Raw genomic sequence first — 17,938 nt, 5'->3', positions numbered from 1 at the left:
TTGTTCACTGATAGACAATGCATAACACTTGATTTATGCTCAGACTATAAATTATTAGAAGTGTTTACACGGAGTACATGGATTCAGGTTTTCCTTTCACAAGGTTTTGAATTTTGGGGGAAAAAAACACTGAGCAAGAAAATAGATCTAAAACTGTGTTGATCTAAAGCAAGCAGGCATGCGACTATTGTTTTCAGACACTACATATTATTGAGGGAATGTTTTGATGCACACAGCGATCGTAGTTGAAAATGTAATCGTTCTCTGGTGTATCTGACCTCACACTATCAGCATCACCTGCATTATCTTATGTGCCATGAGATCTATGCATGTCGCTGGCATAATAAGCTGTGATTTGCTGATTCCTGCTCATCTTGCATTCACTTAATTGTGCATTATAGGGAGGGATGGCCATGGGCACTGATGCCTTGATGAGAAATTGACATTTTGTGACCTGGTCTCCAGGACCACTCAGAAAGCCAGATAAGATGTTTAGTTGTTTTAAAGGAGAGGTGCTATTCTTCCCCGTCGCTTCTCTATCTCTCGGTTTGACCCACTTGATGAGTATAGATTTCACAGGGCCCCCTTTCAGTGCTCAAACTATGAGTTTCAAAACAATACCAACCCCTTATAGACAGCGGATAACCTTGCTCTTTCAATGCATTGATTCTTTATTAACTAGGCGGCCTAATGCAATGAAATGAGGGATTTGAATGGGGCCCCTTTAGGTTGCTTTGAATAAAAAGCTCTCACATGAAAGGCTACAATGCATTTAACAGGTCATTTTAAAGCACGGCTGTAGTGAGAGATGCAGATATAAAGATCAATATTAATGTGCTTAAAAGTCAGATTGCTGGGCCAATATCACAGAACAGAACTGCACAGAGATTTGTTTTGACTATTTATGAGAACGTGGAATTAGTTTAAAAATAAATACTTATTAAAATGTTGCAACCTGTTTCTGAATCTAAAAGGCTCGAAACCCCCATGGAGAGTATGGCAGCCCTGGCTCTTACAGGGGCAATCATGAACAAAAGTGTTCTGTGTAATTTATCAATAACAATTGAAGAAATCCACAGGCATCAGCAAGTTTTTGTAGTTTTTTACTCCAAATTTTTTATAAAACATCACTTATTAATTTCTGTTTTCATTCCAAATTTGTATATTTTGAATTTTTGTTCCCTGTAAACACATTTAAGCTATGTGGCAGAGTCATAAGTTCTGAGTAAAAATGACTTGTATACATTCTACAAAACAGAAAGAAAATACAACCACAAATGGAGTTCCTTCCTCCAAGGTTGTCCCTCATGCACATTGTTTCTATTGTATCTTAACAACTATCATATGGGTCACAAACTATTTATTTGACAATACAACCAACAAAGTTTTCTCTGTGTAGATAATTTAAAATCAATATAAAAATAAACAATGAAGTTTGACTTCCCTTTAAAAAAAATGGACAGAGAGTCTTGACAGAGTAACAAAACTCTGAAGATATGTGAAATATATGGACTTCGCATTTGATCAAATACAAAAAAAACATGAATGCAACAGTTCTTGGCTGAAATTCTCTGTGCTGCATCACTATTAAGGGCATGACGATGAATACATACGTAATGAAAAGCAATATACAAAATTTCAGAGATAAATACAATATTTATAGTTGATATGTTACAAAATGTCCCTCAAGTGAGCGCAAGTGTGTATTGGAATGGAAATATGACAATGAACTACTTTCGACTTTAGATGGAGTTAAATTTTGCTTGAAATGTTGTTGTTGATCTAAAAGAACATGGGGGAAAAAAGACAGATGTATAAATATTTAGCACAATTTTGGCAATATCACAATAGTCTACAAGTTTATAACCACATATAAAACACATAACGGGATTTGGAGCTAGAAGGAAGAGGATGGCGCTTGTCAACAAGAAACAGACTTCACAGTAGCCTAAGAATGCATTAATATACAGTGCTAGCAAAAAAGTGTTAAAGAAAAACATGGCAAAACACACTTGCTTAAAAGGAAGCTCTAAACATGGAACAGAGCTAGGTGTTCTACGTACGCCAGAGTACTTGTAGAATCCAAGATCATTTTCACTTTCGAAGATAAACTTCTAGCTACAATAAATTACACATTTCATTTAAGATGTATAATTGAAACATGATACAATCTTACCCAGCCCCACCCATTTACTTGCATTTGATGTATTTTATGATTGATTTCTACATTATATATCTCATATATTTTTCCAGTTGAAAATCTTAAACCTTCTTGGCCCCACTGTATTTTCACACACATAAAAATACAAAAGGACACATTATAAAGACACACACATGTGAATCTATTGAAAGAGAGTTAAAACAACAACAAAAAAAACATTTCTGAGGCAAACAAGTTCATAGGTAAATGTACATCAGTGTTTACATTAAAACCAAATGGTGAGTCCACAGAGATCCTTTTCATATGGTTCGCTGGACATAGCCATAGCCAAAGTTCCACCAGATAGGCATACAAAATAAACACCCCATCGTCTTTTGTCTTCTTCGAGGTTGATCAAATGGAAAAATATAAGCAAAAAAAAAAGCTCAAATCATTCACTTCTTAATGAAATGCTTTGTCCACATTGTCCAAATCTTAACTCTTGAAATAGTCTTTTCAAAGAAAATCATGTTTTTATCTTCATTAAAAACAGAATAAGCTGTTGACTATATCCCCAGTATTATACACTACACCAGTGTCTTTGCTGTGTGATAAAGGGGTGTCCTGTAGAGTGGTGAGTAGACTGGTGCTTGAGACGATGAAAGTGCATTTACATTGGAGGTACGACCAGACCGGACATAGCTGGAAAAAAAATAGCGAAGTAGAAATTGCATTAAGCACATTAATCTTAGCTAACGTATTCAATTGGATAAGCAAAACATTCAGCTATTTACATCAAAGAGCTTTAAAAAGATGTGATGTTACAATATTGTGAGACTGTGTGTATGAGTGTGTGCATGGGTGCCTGTGTGATGCGTTTGTGTGTATGTGTGGTGTGTCTGTGCATGTGTGAGTGCACACATCTCTAACAGGACAGTTTCAAAAGCCTCCCTCTTGCTCTGACATTTCAGGCCCCAGCAGGCCAGCGGGGCTACGTGTGATATTCCTCCTGGTGTTGAGGTAATGGCAAACAGTGAACCAGACTCCCAGGAGAGACGGCCCTGCCGACCGTGGAACAACAACATGGCCACTACCCAGAATGCTGTGCTACAACCCCCCCTCCCTCATCACTCAAAGACTCTCCTAAGACTGACTCCCCTCACACTCAAACTATCCTCCATACTGAGGATGGAGCCACTACATTACACTTCTATTTCCACATGCACTACACTAGTCCCATTTCAAAATCATTATCCATGAGATTAGACAGAGATCAAAGGTAGTTTCGATTATTTTACCCAGACAATCTGCTAGGATATCATTAGCAACTCTACCTTATACAGAGACTTGATATACTCAGTATTTCACACATTCTGAACAATTATGTGGCTAGTGAAGTGCCAGGATGAAAAATCATTGCACTGCTCTCAGTGTATTTGTAGTGTCATGGTTGGAATGCTTTTAAGTTTGCCAGCACAGATGATGGCAAGGCATTGCTCATTAATTTCTGCACAACATGTATTAATAAGTATGATCGTGTAGCAAGATGAACTTTAATTTCCCACTTCATTAAGCTCAATGTTATTAATCTTGGGGCACAGGCTACAGCTAAGCTTGTTTTCAAAGCAATCATGTTGGTCATGACACACGCACAAAACCTAATAAACATAATTACTAAAACAATTCTGGGAAGGCGGTTTTCTTAGGCCTCGGACTATGTAATTTGCTGTACTGGATGGGTTGTGTGCGGTGTGTTTGCATGCCTGCTTGCGTGGATGCATTTCTTCATGTGCGTGTGAGTGTTTGCTTGTGTGGGTGTGTGTGTGTACAGTACATGTGTGCGCCCTCATGCTTGCTTGTGTGTTTGAATGTAAACTCAAAGGTGTAAATAATAAATTGTAGCCTGTTAAAATGCATATTTGTAATGATTAGTCCCTCACCAAACCGGACAGAGGCATGAGCCGCGGTATCTGCCCAGTAGTCCGAAGGGAAGGGATGAGGGGGTGAGGGGGGCTCACCTTGCAGTCCGTTGCCATTTGCGCTGGTGCAGGAAGGGGGTGGGGAGGCCTGGGGTCGGACCACAGGGGCGAAGGCGCTCTTTTGTTTAACTGCAGACAAGATATGGGAGGGGGTGGGGGGGTGGGGGGTAAGAACATGCTATCGGACTAAACTGGGCTGTATTCAGTGAGGTGAAACGCTCAGAACATTGCCGATGGAAATGTAAAGAATAGAGCTAACATGATTTCGATTCTCTACCTGACAGACAAGTATATCTGCCCTACACAATACATTTCTATCTGAACCTTGTGTAACTTTGCTCCCTCCTGAATGGCAGCTCTACTCACTTCCATATGGAGAGTTGGCAGAGGATCCATTGAGGAACCCAGGGGAGCTGGGCACTCCCAGGTTGGACATGCCAGAGTTCCCGTAGCCATTCATACTGTTACTGACGGTGTTGTAGCTGGACTGCTGTGGAGTGCTGCTGGTGATGTACCCTCGTGGAGACGCACTGCTGGTGTTCCGGCTGTAGCCTACCGAATAGGAATAAGAGGAGGACAGGGTGATTATAGGTCTATAGGATTCATTCATTCTTTCATTGACAGTGAATGACTCTTGACCCCTAAGCATTATTTCCACCTACCCTGGTCGTTTCCCTGTGACTCGGACACGTTGACGGCTAGCTGGCTGCTGAAGGAGTTGACTCCCATCATGCCGTGGGAGGCTGTGTTGGCGAGGGAAGGGATCTGGTTGTGGTTACGGGGAACGCTGTACAGGGCCTCCGCTATGTCCGCTGCCCTCTTCAGAATGATCTCCTGTGAACACAGAGGTAGAAGTTCAAGTTACTGAGCTACTCTTTCGTCCTCAGTCATCCATTATGATGGCTTCGTTTGATATGTTCTGTAAGATGTGTGTGTGTGTGTGTGTGTGTGTGTGTGTGTGTGTGTGTGTGTGTGTGTGTGTGTGTGTGTGTGTGTGTGTGTGTGTGTGTGTGTGTGTCGGTCTGCATACCTGGTTATTGTGGGGCATTCCATACAGTGCTTCAACAAGGTCAGCTGCTCTCTTCAGCAATACCTCCTGATAAAAAAAAGAGGAAAGACATACATTATTGAAATGCTGATGACAGGTCAAAGATGAATATGACACTTCATGACACGGTTCAACGAGCACCATGACATGTAATGTAACAACATGAGGTCTATATTAGGTGGGCAAGTAAACGTGGCCCTGTATTGAGAGGCACCAACATTGATTGCATTAGGCCACCAATTCCTCTCTCCTCAGAACCACTGGGAACAAGAATAATGTCCCATCTCTTAATTAAACCACCCTAGGCCTTAAAAACAACACCTCACCCTCTAATTCTGGGCTCACGTTTGCACAAGAGTTCAGCACTGGAGTCTCCTTTCTTCAGAACAATTAAGTGAATTAGCTTGGGTTAATCTAGTTCTGCCGTAATGACATTAAGGAATTTTTCAATTAACCTCTTTGACTGGCTGTTGTAAAGGACTTCACAAATGACTTCCCATTCAGCGAGAGCTGGGTGCTTGTGCCTCTGGGACATGGATGCATGGGATGTAGTCTTATCCATGTTTGCATGCTTGCCCCTGCTTCACAGTAAGGATTAGCCATGTTGCTTTGGCTCTTAACACTGAGAATGAGTTGGCCTTGGATCCTGTTCCCTGCTCTACTTCAGAATAGGTTGGCTTGTTAGTGTGCTTTTATCTGCTCTTTGAATTGAGCACTTAATGAAATCCTTCATGGAGCACCACAGTGCTTTGTTTAGTGTGATGCTCCAAGCAATATGTTTGGAAAACCACCTACTCTATTTAGAAGCCTTTATTCTCACAAGAAAAAAGCTTGAGATATTGATGTGGGGTTTTATTTAAATGTGTGTTTACTGGCACCTGCTGTATTGCAGCAATTTGTTGACTTTCCGTCAGAACCCAGGTTAAAAGTGATGGAAATCTGTCACTAGAAACATCTCAGATTGAGCTTGTTTTCTTCCCACATTGCGTGTTTTCCTTCGCGGGCCTCAGTAATTTGTGTGAAGTGTTCCATCACTTGGCAATAGCAATCCGGGATTAAGACGGCAGCTGCCGTAAATGAATGTAAACACAGCCATCGCGCCTTCAAACAGCGGCCTCCAAGACTTGGCCTGTGTTTCCAAGGCAGCGTGTATGGAGCGTGTATGGAGCGTGTATGGAGTGTGTGTGAGCCTCCTTTCATCCTGAGGAGCCATATCTTCCTGAAGTCCTTGATTTATCAAGATGAATCGCTGTAGAAGCCACTTCTAGCATGTGCCATGCTCTTATAGAAACATATAGCATAATCCACCAAGTTAACGCATGGGTGCCTCTCTTTAAAATGGGCATTTACCTCTGAAATTGGTGTGTATGCTCAACGGTGCATGCATCTAGTTTGCATAGAAATAAAGAATTATGGTTGTCGTGAGGCAGGTACACTAAATGAGAGGACCAGCTGTCTTTATGTGTTCTCATCAGGCCGAACAGATTCCTCTCTCGCTCACTGAGTGAGACAAAGTGTGTTTTCTTTTCTTCTTCCTGCAGTTAATAATTACCAATAATCTATTCTATCATATTTCAAGATCTTCTACATGCCTCTCAATTTCAAACAACAATTCAAGCAATTAAGACTGTCATGTTCGCAAGCGGCATGTTTCATTCTCTGAAAACCTCCTCTCCATCCTTGCCCATATGGTACTTTGCAGCAGCGACATAAGGACAGCTTGGAAAAAAGAGAGAGAAAACGATATTGCCTCTCATCCTTAATCTGTCGTTTACCGCGTGGCGTCTTAACTAACCAAGCTCACTCGCAGGGCTATGCTTAAGTGGTGGCCTAGTCACATCCCAGGATGATGGGAAGTGGGGTACCCAATCAACCACAGAGTTTGTTTTGTTTCCGACGAGACACTTTCACGCATATCGGCTCACGCTGTGAATACGATTAGCACCGAATGGTGTTCTGGGGGCATTTCCATGTAAATCTGGATATATAATGTAATTGCCATTCTTGTCATGGAGACAGACATATCAGAGCACCATGTTAAATTGAAAACAATTAAAGCCCATAGATGATCTTCGTTGTTTTGTGACCAAGGCATGACAGCTTTTCCGGTATTCCTTGTTTTACATGGTAGCTTAAAACTTGTGTAAAACACGTGATTCTCCGCATGCTAGATTAGCAAGGATTGTGTATTTCTATTGATGTTTTCACAGTTAATAAAATGGGGCCCAGGTTATGTAGCTTTAATTGTTAATATCATTATAAAAATGTAAGGCAATTAGCGTGCTAGCTCTAGCCTGAATACATTCAGAAGGATAGGGCCATTAGATGTAGAATAGACATTCATTTAAAAACATTGGTAATTGCTTGGCATGAACACATTAGTAATATTTGTTTTCTGCGTGTGGATTACACAAAGAATTGGAAAAGAATCGGTTTGTGTTTACTTCGGAAAACAAAGAGAGAAGCGAATGCAATCAACTTAATAATAAAACAATATTGCTTTTCTGCTTTTAATTTAGTAATGAATCTAATTTGTTACAGAAGAAAGGAGAAATTGAGTGTGGTATAGTGTGACATCCAGTCTATTTGTCCATTACTGCCACAGGGCACAAAATGGTATTATAAATTGTCTTCTTCATATGATGAATCGAAAATTGTTTTATAACAAGATCTTAAAAAGGAGGGTGAATTCCTAAGTCTCTGTTCACTTAACGCCATGCCCGCAAAGCAATCTCCTTTCGCATCACTTGACTGCTCACACTTATTACTTCCATATTCACTCTGGACTCTGCATTGGATTTTTATATCGCTGCTCCTCCCATAGGGTCAGTTTGTCATCTGCAATGTTGTCTTAAAATTACGAGGTAATCTTCAATCAGAGCACGCTTCCCCCCTTTTTCTCAGTGTAGCAACAATATTAGCGTGCATCCCTTGCAATCCATGAGCACGCCCATATTGGCTTTCTGTCTCCTCACAATTACCACGTGTCTTACTGGTCCTGGGGAAAAGGCTGGTGGAAATCAATGGCGTCGTAATATTATCAACTGGAGGGTGAAGTCATTGAGGGAGGGGGGCCCGGTGTCGATTTGCCTTTCTGCTAATGCATACTTCGCCTCCTCCAGGTTTATCTCCTTTTTATAGAGTCTTTCCGCCTCACCTGCAGCCCGTAATGGCTGTTCTCTTCACGCCGTCTCCCTTCTTGTTCCAAATGTGCATGCCATCCACCCTGAGGCTTGTATATTGGGAGTGTGCTGTTGACCCCTCGAGGCGATCCTCAGATGGCAAGCTTAACAATGATGAATCACTCTGTAGAATCATTTACATGGCCCCCTGAACCCCATATTTGGGTCCATTAGAGAGCAAATCAAATATTTATATTATTTATTGGAAGTGCAGGGTTTCATCTCACTCTGAGATTGAGCCATGTTAGGGCTGGGGGGGAGACCCTGCTATATTAAGTAAGCACACTGAGGAAACTCATCTCAGGTGGAGTCAAAATGTGTTTTATCGCCAAAACGTATTTTGTTCTCCAAGAAGAAAAAAGGATGCTGTAATAAAAGTATGGATCACAGTATTCCTTGTTATGTTCAAATTGCAAATTCTACAGAGATGTACTGACTAAATTGAGTGTGTGAAGACAGAGAGACCCAGGGCAGGGAGACTTGCAGCCATAAAAGCTAAGTGAACCCTTCCTTTGGTCTTACAAATGTACTGTTGAAATTAGAGTTACATTTCATGTCCAGGTGTTGTTTTGAGTCTCCACGGGGACCAAACTCTAATTGAAACACTTCATATAGTGCACCAGAGACTGCTGGCTGCGATGCCGTATATCTTCCTATTGACTTGGCCCAGTCGTCCATACTACACCACAGAGCCTGGTCTTTATTAAATTGTCCGTTGGACGTTAATGATATTGCAGTGTTGCATGCTGGGCTTTAATAGATAAGGTCTTAAAAGGCTTTATGGTATTATTAAAACTCTGAGGTGGTCACCAATTTACTGCGTGCCAAGGGAGTCTGTGCAAACTAAACAGTCATAATATTACATTTGACGCATATGGAATGCCAGTTATACCAAATGGAAATTAGCAGGGTCGCAATCAGACGAGCCCAGTAATAGATCTTATCAGAAGAAATAGAAATGCTAAGGAATTAAAGAATGGCTGAAATATGTGGCTTTGTTTTCATGTTGAAAAATGCCAAAATGGCAGGCTACCGGATATGTGTCAAAAGCATGTCGGAATCAAGAGCCTTTCAACTACTTTACTGAGTTCTAAAGAAAACAGTGAGACCTAACGCATAATAACGTGTCGTTCTGGCCTTATTAGCCACACTAAGACTGGGGGGTTTACGAGCGTAGAGTCATGTAAACAACAGATTAAACCAAATGGAGCTGTGGAGAATGAAAGGAAAACATGAGTGGGGTAATGACGGCCCAGACGACCAGGAGATTACCATCTCCACAGACTACTGGAGAGGAAAGACGTCTGATTGAGCTATTTTGCCACACAGAAAGTTTACCACACGCCTGCCTCCCTCTCTCTCCTCTCACTAAACAACGACATTCCCAAACCAATGCTACATGGACGCACCAGTGTGTGTGTGTGTACTGTATTTCTGTTGGGTTAAAACGTTTGATCTTCTTTTGATGTTGTTGGGTTAGCAGCTGTGGTGTGCGTATGGTGTTGTTTGTTGTGTCTACAAGGTGTTGTAATGTCAATTTCTGTGAAGATGAGACGTAACACTGACCTTTGGTAACCTCTCAGGGTCACCCGGGTGCCTGGGGATGACCTTCTGCAGCCTCTGGAACCCATAGTCGATGGTTGGCTCATTGAGGGCTGACCAACAAAGAAAATCCCAATTGTTAGACAATGTGAAGTGAAGTGAGATAACAGCTCTGTAAACTAATGTCAACAGCTAGCATGTAAACCAATGACAACAGCTAGCATGTAAACCAATGACAACAGCTAGCATGTAAACCAATGACAACAGCTAGCAGGTAAACCAATGACAACAGCTAGCATGAAAAAATCTATCACAAGTGTCACAAACACCCTGCATCCAGTCAAATTCTCAGTTAGCAAAATAGCCATGATGACATGATGCAGTACATCAGTCTAGAGCAGGTTGCATATCTCTCACAGGGTCCAGCTCTTTTTATCTTCATGGGAATATTGAGAGCAAATTACATGGTGGGATGTGTTAATCTAACCGAGCTTTAATAATCTGTGAAAGTCCAGAAATTGATCTAGCATGAGTTGCTGTCACTCCAGCGCTGCACCTACTGTACCACCCCGCTGCTCTGCTGAAATACTACAGCGGATCACACAGAGCGATCAATCTCACCCACCCCTCAAATAGTAATCTGGAGCAGCGAGCCATATTGGGCTATGAATCAGAGGCACAAAGTAAATGAATCATAAGTCAGACTTTGGTAAGACTAAGGCGTTTTATGTCTGACAGTCATAATGGGTAATTTAAGGCTTCCTTACAGCTCTCGCTGATTCTAAACAATCATGTACACCCGTAGGCCAAGGGGAAGGTAGGAGGGAGGGGAGGAGAAGGAACGACTTAATAGAGAACATCACTTCTCAATGTAGATATCATTTTCAGCAGAGTAACTCAGACGAGCGTGGCAGTGCCTCATAAATCAATGGCTTTCTGTGGAGACTAATAAGAGCTGCCTGCCTCTATTCATTGTTCAGCCAGTAATTTGGCCCATCACTCATTACTCAGCATGTAATTTTGGCATTAACGCAGCAAGGCTTGCTCAACCTGCTGAACACGAGAGAACATGAAGGCTAACGCCACACGTACAGCCAGCGCCACACGTACAGCCAGTGCCACTGACACACAGACCAGGAAGGCACTGGCGCCGGCAGACACACACACACACACTAGTACAGGCTACTGATCAATGGTACAGGGCTGTGCAGTGTCCACTACCAACATGATATCATAGGAAAATGTCATTCTGGTACGTTTTTGCAAAAAGGTCAAATGTCACAGTAGCTGATGTTTTTCTCAATACATTGCCGTCCATGGGAAAAGATGAGTGTCACAGGGTTGATGTTTTTCTCAGTACATTGCAGTCAATGGGAAAAGATGAGTGTCACAGGGTTGATGTTTTTCTCAGTACATTGCAGTCATTTTTCTCAATATATTGCTGTCAATGGGAAATGATGAGTGTCACAGGATTTACATTTTTCTTGTTTATCTAATGTTTGTCTCTCTCTCACTCTCTACCTCCTATTTACCCCCCCATTTCTCTTATCTCTCCCTCCCCCTTCTTTCACCCCACCTCCCTCTCCCTCTCCCCCTTCCATTACCTCTGCCTCCTTCTTTCCCTTATGGCTCTTCAGCCATATGGCTCTTCAGGAGATATGGCTCTTCAGGATCTCTCTCTCAAATCTTTCTCCCTATCCTTCCTTCACCTTCTCTTTCTCTCTCTCTCTCTCTCCCATTCCCTCACTCTCCCCATCTCTCTCCCCCCCCCCTCCATTCCCTCTCCCTCCTCTTTCCCTGCCTCTCCCTCCTCTCCACACTTTCTCCACCTCTCTCTCCCACCTCTGTCAGTCTGTTGACTCTCTCTCCCCTCCTTCCTTGCTCTCCCCCTCCCTCCTTCACCCTTTCCCTCTCTCCCCTCCCTCAATCTCTCCCTTCACTCTCTCTCCTCCCCCTTCCATTCTCTTTCAGTCCTTCTTTCCCTACATCCGCCTCCTCTCTCTCCTCTCTCTCTGCCTCTTCCTCCTCTCTCCCTATTTTCTCCCACAGACAGGCAGACACAGACAGACACAGACAGACAGACAGGCACAGACAGTTTCAAGTTTCAAATCAATCAAAACATTTTTGGGGGATGGATTTACCTAAGATATATGGAATTGTTTTAAGGTCATACCAAGTATCATTTAGCTATATGATTTAGAATTTGAAGACACCTTGAAGTATTCCCCCCAAAATATATTAAAAGAAAAGGCTTCACTGCTATTAGCCCATACAAAGGCATTGAATAACAGATTCATTCAATTGAACAACAGATATTCCCCCCCAGAAAAACTTTTTTCTGAAGTGTCTGTCCTATATCTGCGAGATATAAGATCAGTAGTAAAAAAAAAAATGAACCCTTATTTTTGGCAATTAACAGTCTCCATATATACCTTCAGATGAGTCTTGTGAGGCCTCTGGGCGTCCTAGAGCAAAACTATCTGTTACCCCCCACCCCCCCCCCCCCCCCCCCCCCCCCCCACTTGCCGGTTAACGTTAGGGTTATGTCTAGGCCCTAACCCTCACCCCTAGCTTCAGGTCCATATCCTGGCTCAACCCGAAACCTAGCCTCAACCCTAACCCTAATCCTTACCTTAGCTTAATATGAACTCCCGGCTCAACCCTAACTCTAACTCTAACCATAACCCTAACCTTAACCCTCACTTCATCTCCTTGTCTTGGCTCAACCCTTCTGTCGAAGTCAATCAACCCTAACTCCAAGAGCTGAGCCAAGATGTAGAGGTCTAGGGTTGGAGTTATGGCTATGGTTAGGGTTGAGCTGGGATGTGGTCATGAAGCTATGGTTAGGGTTAAGTTTAGGGTTGAGTTTAGAGTTTGTCTGCCTGCCTGCCTGCCTGCCTCCCTCTCTGCCTGTCTGTGAGTTTACATATCGCTCTCTCTGTTTGTGTCCGTCTGTCTGTGAGTGGATATCTGTCTGTCTGTCTGTGAGTGGATATTTGTCTGTCTGTCTGTCTGTCTGTCTGTCTGTCTGTCTGTCTGTCTGTCTGTCTGTCTGTCTGTCTGTCTGTCTGTCTGTCTGTCTGTCTGTCTGTCTGTCTGTCTGTCTGTCACCAATTTACCCATTGCAGCTCTCTCACCAACTTTTTTGTTTTGAATGTGATGTACTGACTTATGCCCCAATACATATCTATACTTCAATATCCTGTCTGTGGAATTGGGAAAGTGGAGGTGGGAGAGACAGGAGGGAGAGACAGAAGGTAGAGGGAGAGAAATCGATTAGAGGGAGGAGGGAAAGAAGGAATGAGATAGAATGGAAGGAGGGGGAACGAGAAAAAGATAATATGTAGAGAGTGCAGAGAAAGAGATAGAAGATACAGAAGGAGGGAGGGAGTGTCTGTGATGCCTTTCTCTATGTGTCCATATTGTGATGTTAATCTTCCCCCATTGAATGCAATTTATTATCTTGGGCATCACCCCTGTGACACTCATCTTTTCCCATTGACTGCACTATATCGATATAAACGTCAACCCTGTGATACTCATCCTTTTGCATTGACTACAATTTATTGGCAAAAGATTCAATTGGTTGATGCTTAATTTTTCCCATTGGTCGCTATGTATTGACATAAACATCACCCCTGTGACACTCATATTTTCCCATTGACTGCAATGTACAGAGAAATATGTCAACCATGTGACACTCAGCTTTTCCCATTGACTGCAATGTATTGAGAAAAATGTCAACCCTGTGACACTCATCATTTCACATTGACGGCAATGTACTAGGAAAAATGTCAACACTGTGACTCTCATCTTTTCCCATTGACTGTAATGTATTGGGGAAAACGTCAACTACTGTGACACTCATATATTCCCTTTGACTGCAATGTATTGAGAAAAACGTCAGCTACTGTGACATTTAATTGTTTTCCAAAAACATGCCAGGGTGACGTTTTCAGGCTGATCCACATAAAGTGAACTCCCAACAATCAAACGCACACAACATACACAACATGACACACAACATACACTCCTGGAAATCTGATTTGACATCTTATCATGCATCCCGGAACACCAAAGGTCGGCTTCAGAACATGAGGGAAGGCCATTTTCTTCGTGAGGGAACGTCATGATTTTGTCATCTTTCTTTTGTTATTTCCTTCTCCCATCTATATGTACACACCGCAAGACACTACAAACTACACACTACACAAACACACACACAATACACAACACACTACAGACCGCAAGACACGTTCAGGTGTGTGTGTTGTAGCCCTGCGAGACCCCGCTGCTCAGTGTGATGTAAATTGTGTATGTGTAAAAAGCACTCCATAATCAGGCCATCCATCATCACAGGCTGTCAGTAGGCTCTCGCAGGGTGATACATCACGCTCTCCTGTCCTACACTACAAACTACACACTACACAGACACACACAATACACAACACACTACACACAACACCGCTGCCCGGGCATGCTGGGTATAGATACAGAAGCTACACCACAAGACCCGGGTAATAAAGCAGCAGTATGTGATGTGTATTTTGGAAGTATTTACATTTACAATTATCCTGAAGTAACGCAGCCTGAAATAGTTTGAAAAACAGAATGCACTGCACACATTTTTTTTGCATTTGGATATGGCATACACATTAAACATATGTTTTGAATTCTCTATAACTTCTGTTTGAAAACACAAAATGACTTTGTGAGGGGGAAAGGGGACCTAGAAAGTGAGCATCAAATACCAAAGATAGCAAACAAGATGTCTCTTTCTCTCTTGCTCTTTAAGAAGAGGATTAAAGCATGTCTCATGGTACTGTGATTGGGTGCAACTCTGGGCCATGAGAAGTGCATGTCGACGTGTCACCATCTCATCTATCATGGAGATGATCTTTGCAACAACCCTGCATAATGAAATTGGTGGCACAGACCCCCATCTGCTATCGATTTCATGCAAATGACGTTGACAGCTGATGGAGACTTGCGTTCGTGCTAAACGGTGCTGTCAGTTGATGAGTTGACAGTTCTGTAGTTGGACCGTGTACACACAGAGACAGACACAGACACTGTCAATAATCCTATAAGGGCTGATGACGACGCACACTGAGTGTACAAAACATTATGAAAGCCTGCTCTTTCTATAACATAGACTGACCAGGGGAATCCAGGTGAAATCAATAAGGGATCATAGCTGTCACTTGTTAAATCCACTTCAATCAGTGGAGATGAAGGAGACCGGTTAAAGAAGGATTCTTAAGCCTTGAGACAATTGAGACATGGATCGTGTACGTGTGCCATTGAGAGGGTGAATGGGCAAGACAAAAGATTTAAGTGCCTTTGAACCGGGGTATGGTTGTAGGTGCCAGGCGCATCGGTTTGTGTCAAGAACTGCAGCGCTGCTGGGGTTTTAACGCTCAACAGTTGACCTGTGTGTATAAAAAATAAAAAAATCCACCACCCAAAGGACAACTGGACACAACTGTAGAGGCGGGTAATTATGAGGTGGAGAGATTGTCTGACCTCTCACCCCTTGCTTAACAATCAAACTTGAGGACAGTGTTACTATACACCACTCATACACTTGTCACTATACTCCCTCAAACACCTCCAAATGTTATATCCTACCTTCACTTCCTCATCTCTCCCCGCCACCTTGTTCTAACCCTTTCATATTGTAGCTCTGAACTCTACGATGCCCTTGGACTGTCAACATAAATGCCAACATGAGCTTCATCTCCATATTTTACCAGCGCAGTGCACTGTTGTGAGAGGTAGCTAAGGAGGAGAGAAGGGCGGGAGGAGTGTAGGAAGGGGAGCTGGTCCCCCGTGAAGGTTCTCAGCCACAGTGAGGAAACATGAAACCCTCCACACACATCCCATAAATCCTGTTCTGGGTGGGGAGTCTGGCTGGGGAGGGGGAAGGCATTGGCACGTTCCAGTCACGCCCGCTTCCCGGCCCGCGGCCAATCAATACCACTTTCCTGTTTTAGAGGCGGGTAATTATGAGGTGGAGAGATTGTCTGACCTCTCACCCCTGCTGCATTACTCGGCTGATATGAAGATAAATTGCCTGATTTTGGGTAAACATATGCTGCAATTCAAACTGTCAGCACTGGTTTGCTCAGGGATAATTTGTATTGATCTTCTGGCTTCTTACCCATTTTGCTTACTGACCTCATTGATAATTAGAGAGAAAGAGACACAGCGAGGTAAGGCAGGGGCTGCATTTGAATATTTCGCCAGGAATAAAAAAGAGAGAATAAAGAAAGTGAGAGGAGAAAGAGTGAATGATAGACTAACAGCATTTTCTCTTCTAAACTACTTGAAGTTCAGCTTGAAACACTTCACTTGCTCAGCTCAATTACTTAAACATAACATTTTTCTCCTCACTTATGAGAAGCTATAATTGTTTTGTAAATTGTTTAGAACAAAATGTTGATCATGTAATCCACATAATGAAACAAAGTAATGCTAATCATTTTTAATTTGACAGCTGAAGGAGCAAAATTACGGTCACTTTAGCTTTGAACATGATTAAAAAAGAGATGCACAGCAGAGTTCATTCATTGGAATCAAACTGTTTGGAAACTTTATTTCAGTAATTGAATATGATTGAATTTGTATACTTCACCAGGAATAAAGAGTGAATGATATAGACAAATAACATTTTCTCCTCTGTTCTTCTGAACAAGTAATTCAGCTTGAATCACTTGACTTGTTTAGTTCAAATACTCCAACTTAATAATTTCCTCATCACTTATGAGACGCTATCATTGTTTGGAATTTATAATAAAACGTTTAGAATGTAACAACCTAAATCAAATAGAATAATGTCAATCATTTCACAGTTTTATTTGATGTATGGCTGACAGCTGAAGGAGCAGCATTACCTTCGCTTTTTGAATAGGATGCACATGATAAAAAATGTTTTTAAATACCAGCAGAGTTAATTCTTTGAATGCAAGATGAGTGGAAACTTTATGAATATCTCAGTCATTTCCTCACTCTACTGAGTGAACGGTCATATTTCAGAACAACAAAAAAATGGAATGCCTAGACTTGGTGTGCAGCTGTGGCCATATCAATTCTCATTTCAAGCACCACACACACACACACACACACACAATCTGCGGCAGGATTTCAATGGAATTCCTCTCCCTGGGATGTACACATCCATTCATGCTCCTAACACATTCACTCCAGAAGGCTCCAAGCCCAGTGTCTTTGCTTAAAATGCAGAGTGGACAGCCGAACAGGCGTCAGAGCACGGTCTACTACTCCTTCTCCGTGTCCTCTAGAAATAGGACATGAGTAACCGCTCTAGAGGAACAATGTAACATGGCGGTCGTTGGCAGATGAAAATGCTTACATGACAATACGCCTGCATGCTCTCAGTATGTGGCAGTGTACTGAAGTCATGTACTGTATTTGCCTGCAGTAACAGGCAGTAGCAGAGGGAAATGTTTGAGCAAAGCAGTAAAGTGAAGGGAAATGGTTCCTTCTTAAGTCTGAAGGCTTGAATGGAAGCGTGCACAGAGTGCTAGCATTCCTGCCAGCCATTATTGGTTATTATGATAAACCTATCTTTCCAGGAGATAAAAACAAGCAGGAGATAAAAACTAGCCTTGTTGCCATTTGCCAGCTATTACTTTCGCTAATTATACTTAACTGCTTGGAGCTTATCTCCACTCCTCCTACACCATTGAGCATTTTTTTCTTTCCCCTAACACAAATTATACTGAGGTGGAGAGGGAGTTGGAAGGGGAGCAGATAAGCAGAACGGGGTGAAGTTCATTCAAGTGTCAGTGATTTTGAACTTGTGAGAGTGTCCAACTCAAGCCTCATGGGCACCTGAGATCATCTTAAAAATGCAGCACCGATATGGGTCACACATAGTATCGTTATCACCACAGGAAATGACATCCTCTCACTGACGTCAATAGCGTCAAACAGGGAGGGAAAAAGGCCAGTGTCACTCAGGGGTTATTGAAAGTAAATGGATGAATGGAAACAGGTGACAACTTGAAGCTGCAGGGACAAC

General features: G+C 42.3%; 1 protein-coding gene across 8 annotated transcripts in view; it reads right to left on the bottom strand.

Annotated features, from left to right (window-relative positions):
• Positions 1-1,085: 1,085 nt before the first annotated feature.
• Positions 1,086-17,938, bottom strand: part of LOC110502484 (transcription factor COE3) — a 72,816-nt gene continuing 55,963 nt past the window's right edge. For 4 of the 8 annotated variants that reach the window (XM_036960005.1, XM_036960004.1, XM_036960007.1 and 1 more), the window contains exons 11-16: positions 9,916-10,004; positions 5,150-5,215; positions 4,782-4,953; positions 4,486-4,671; positions 4,081-4,248; positions 1,086-2,842 (exon numbers count right to left, since the gene is read on the bottom strand). In XM_036960005.1, the coding sequence (XP_036815900.1) occupies positions 2,811-2,842; positions 4,081-4,248; positions 4,486-4,671; positions 4,782-4,953; positions 5,150-5,215; positions 9,916-10,004 (713 nt within the window). In that variant the 3' untranslated portion in view covers positions 1,086-2,810. The remainder of the gene's footprint in view (positions 2,843-4,080; positions 4,249-4,485; positions 4,672-4,781; positions 4,954-5,149; positions 5,216-9,915; positions 10,005-17,938) is intronic. The other 4 variants (XM_036960008.1, XM_036960009.1, XM_036960011.1 and 1 more) reach the window with 1 other exon arrangement.

This window comes from Oncorhynchus mykiss, chromosome 23 (assembly GCF_013265735.2).
Source record: "Oncorhynchus mykiss isolate Arlee chromosome 23, USDA_OmykA_1.1, whole genome shotgun sequence".
Classification (NCBI taxonomy): Eukaryota; Metazoa; Chordata; class Actinopteri; order Salmoniformes; family Salmonidae; genus Oncorhynchus; species Oncorhynchus mykiss.
The sequence above is the reverse complement of the archived record's forward strand: the minus strand, read 5'-3'. Positions and strand labels throughout refer to the sequence as shown.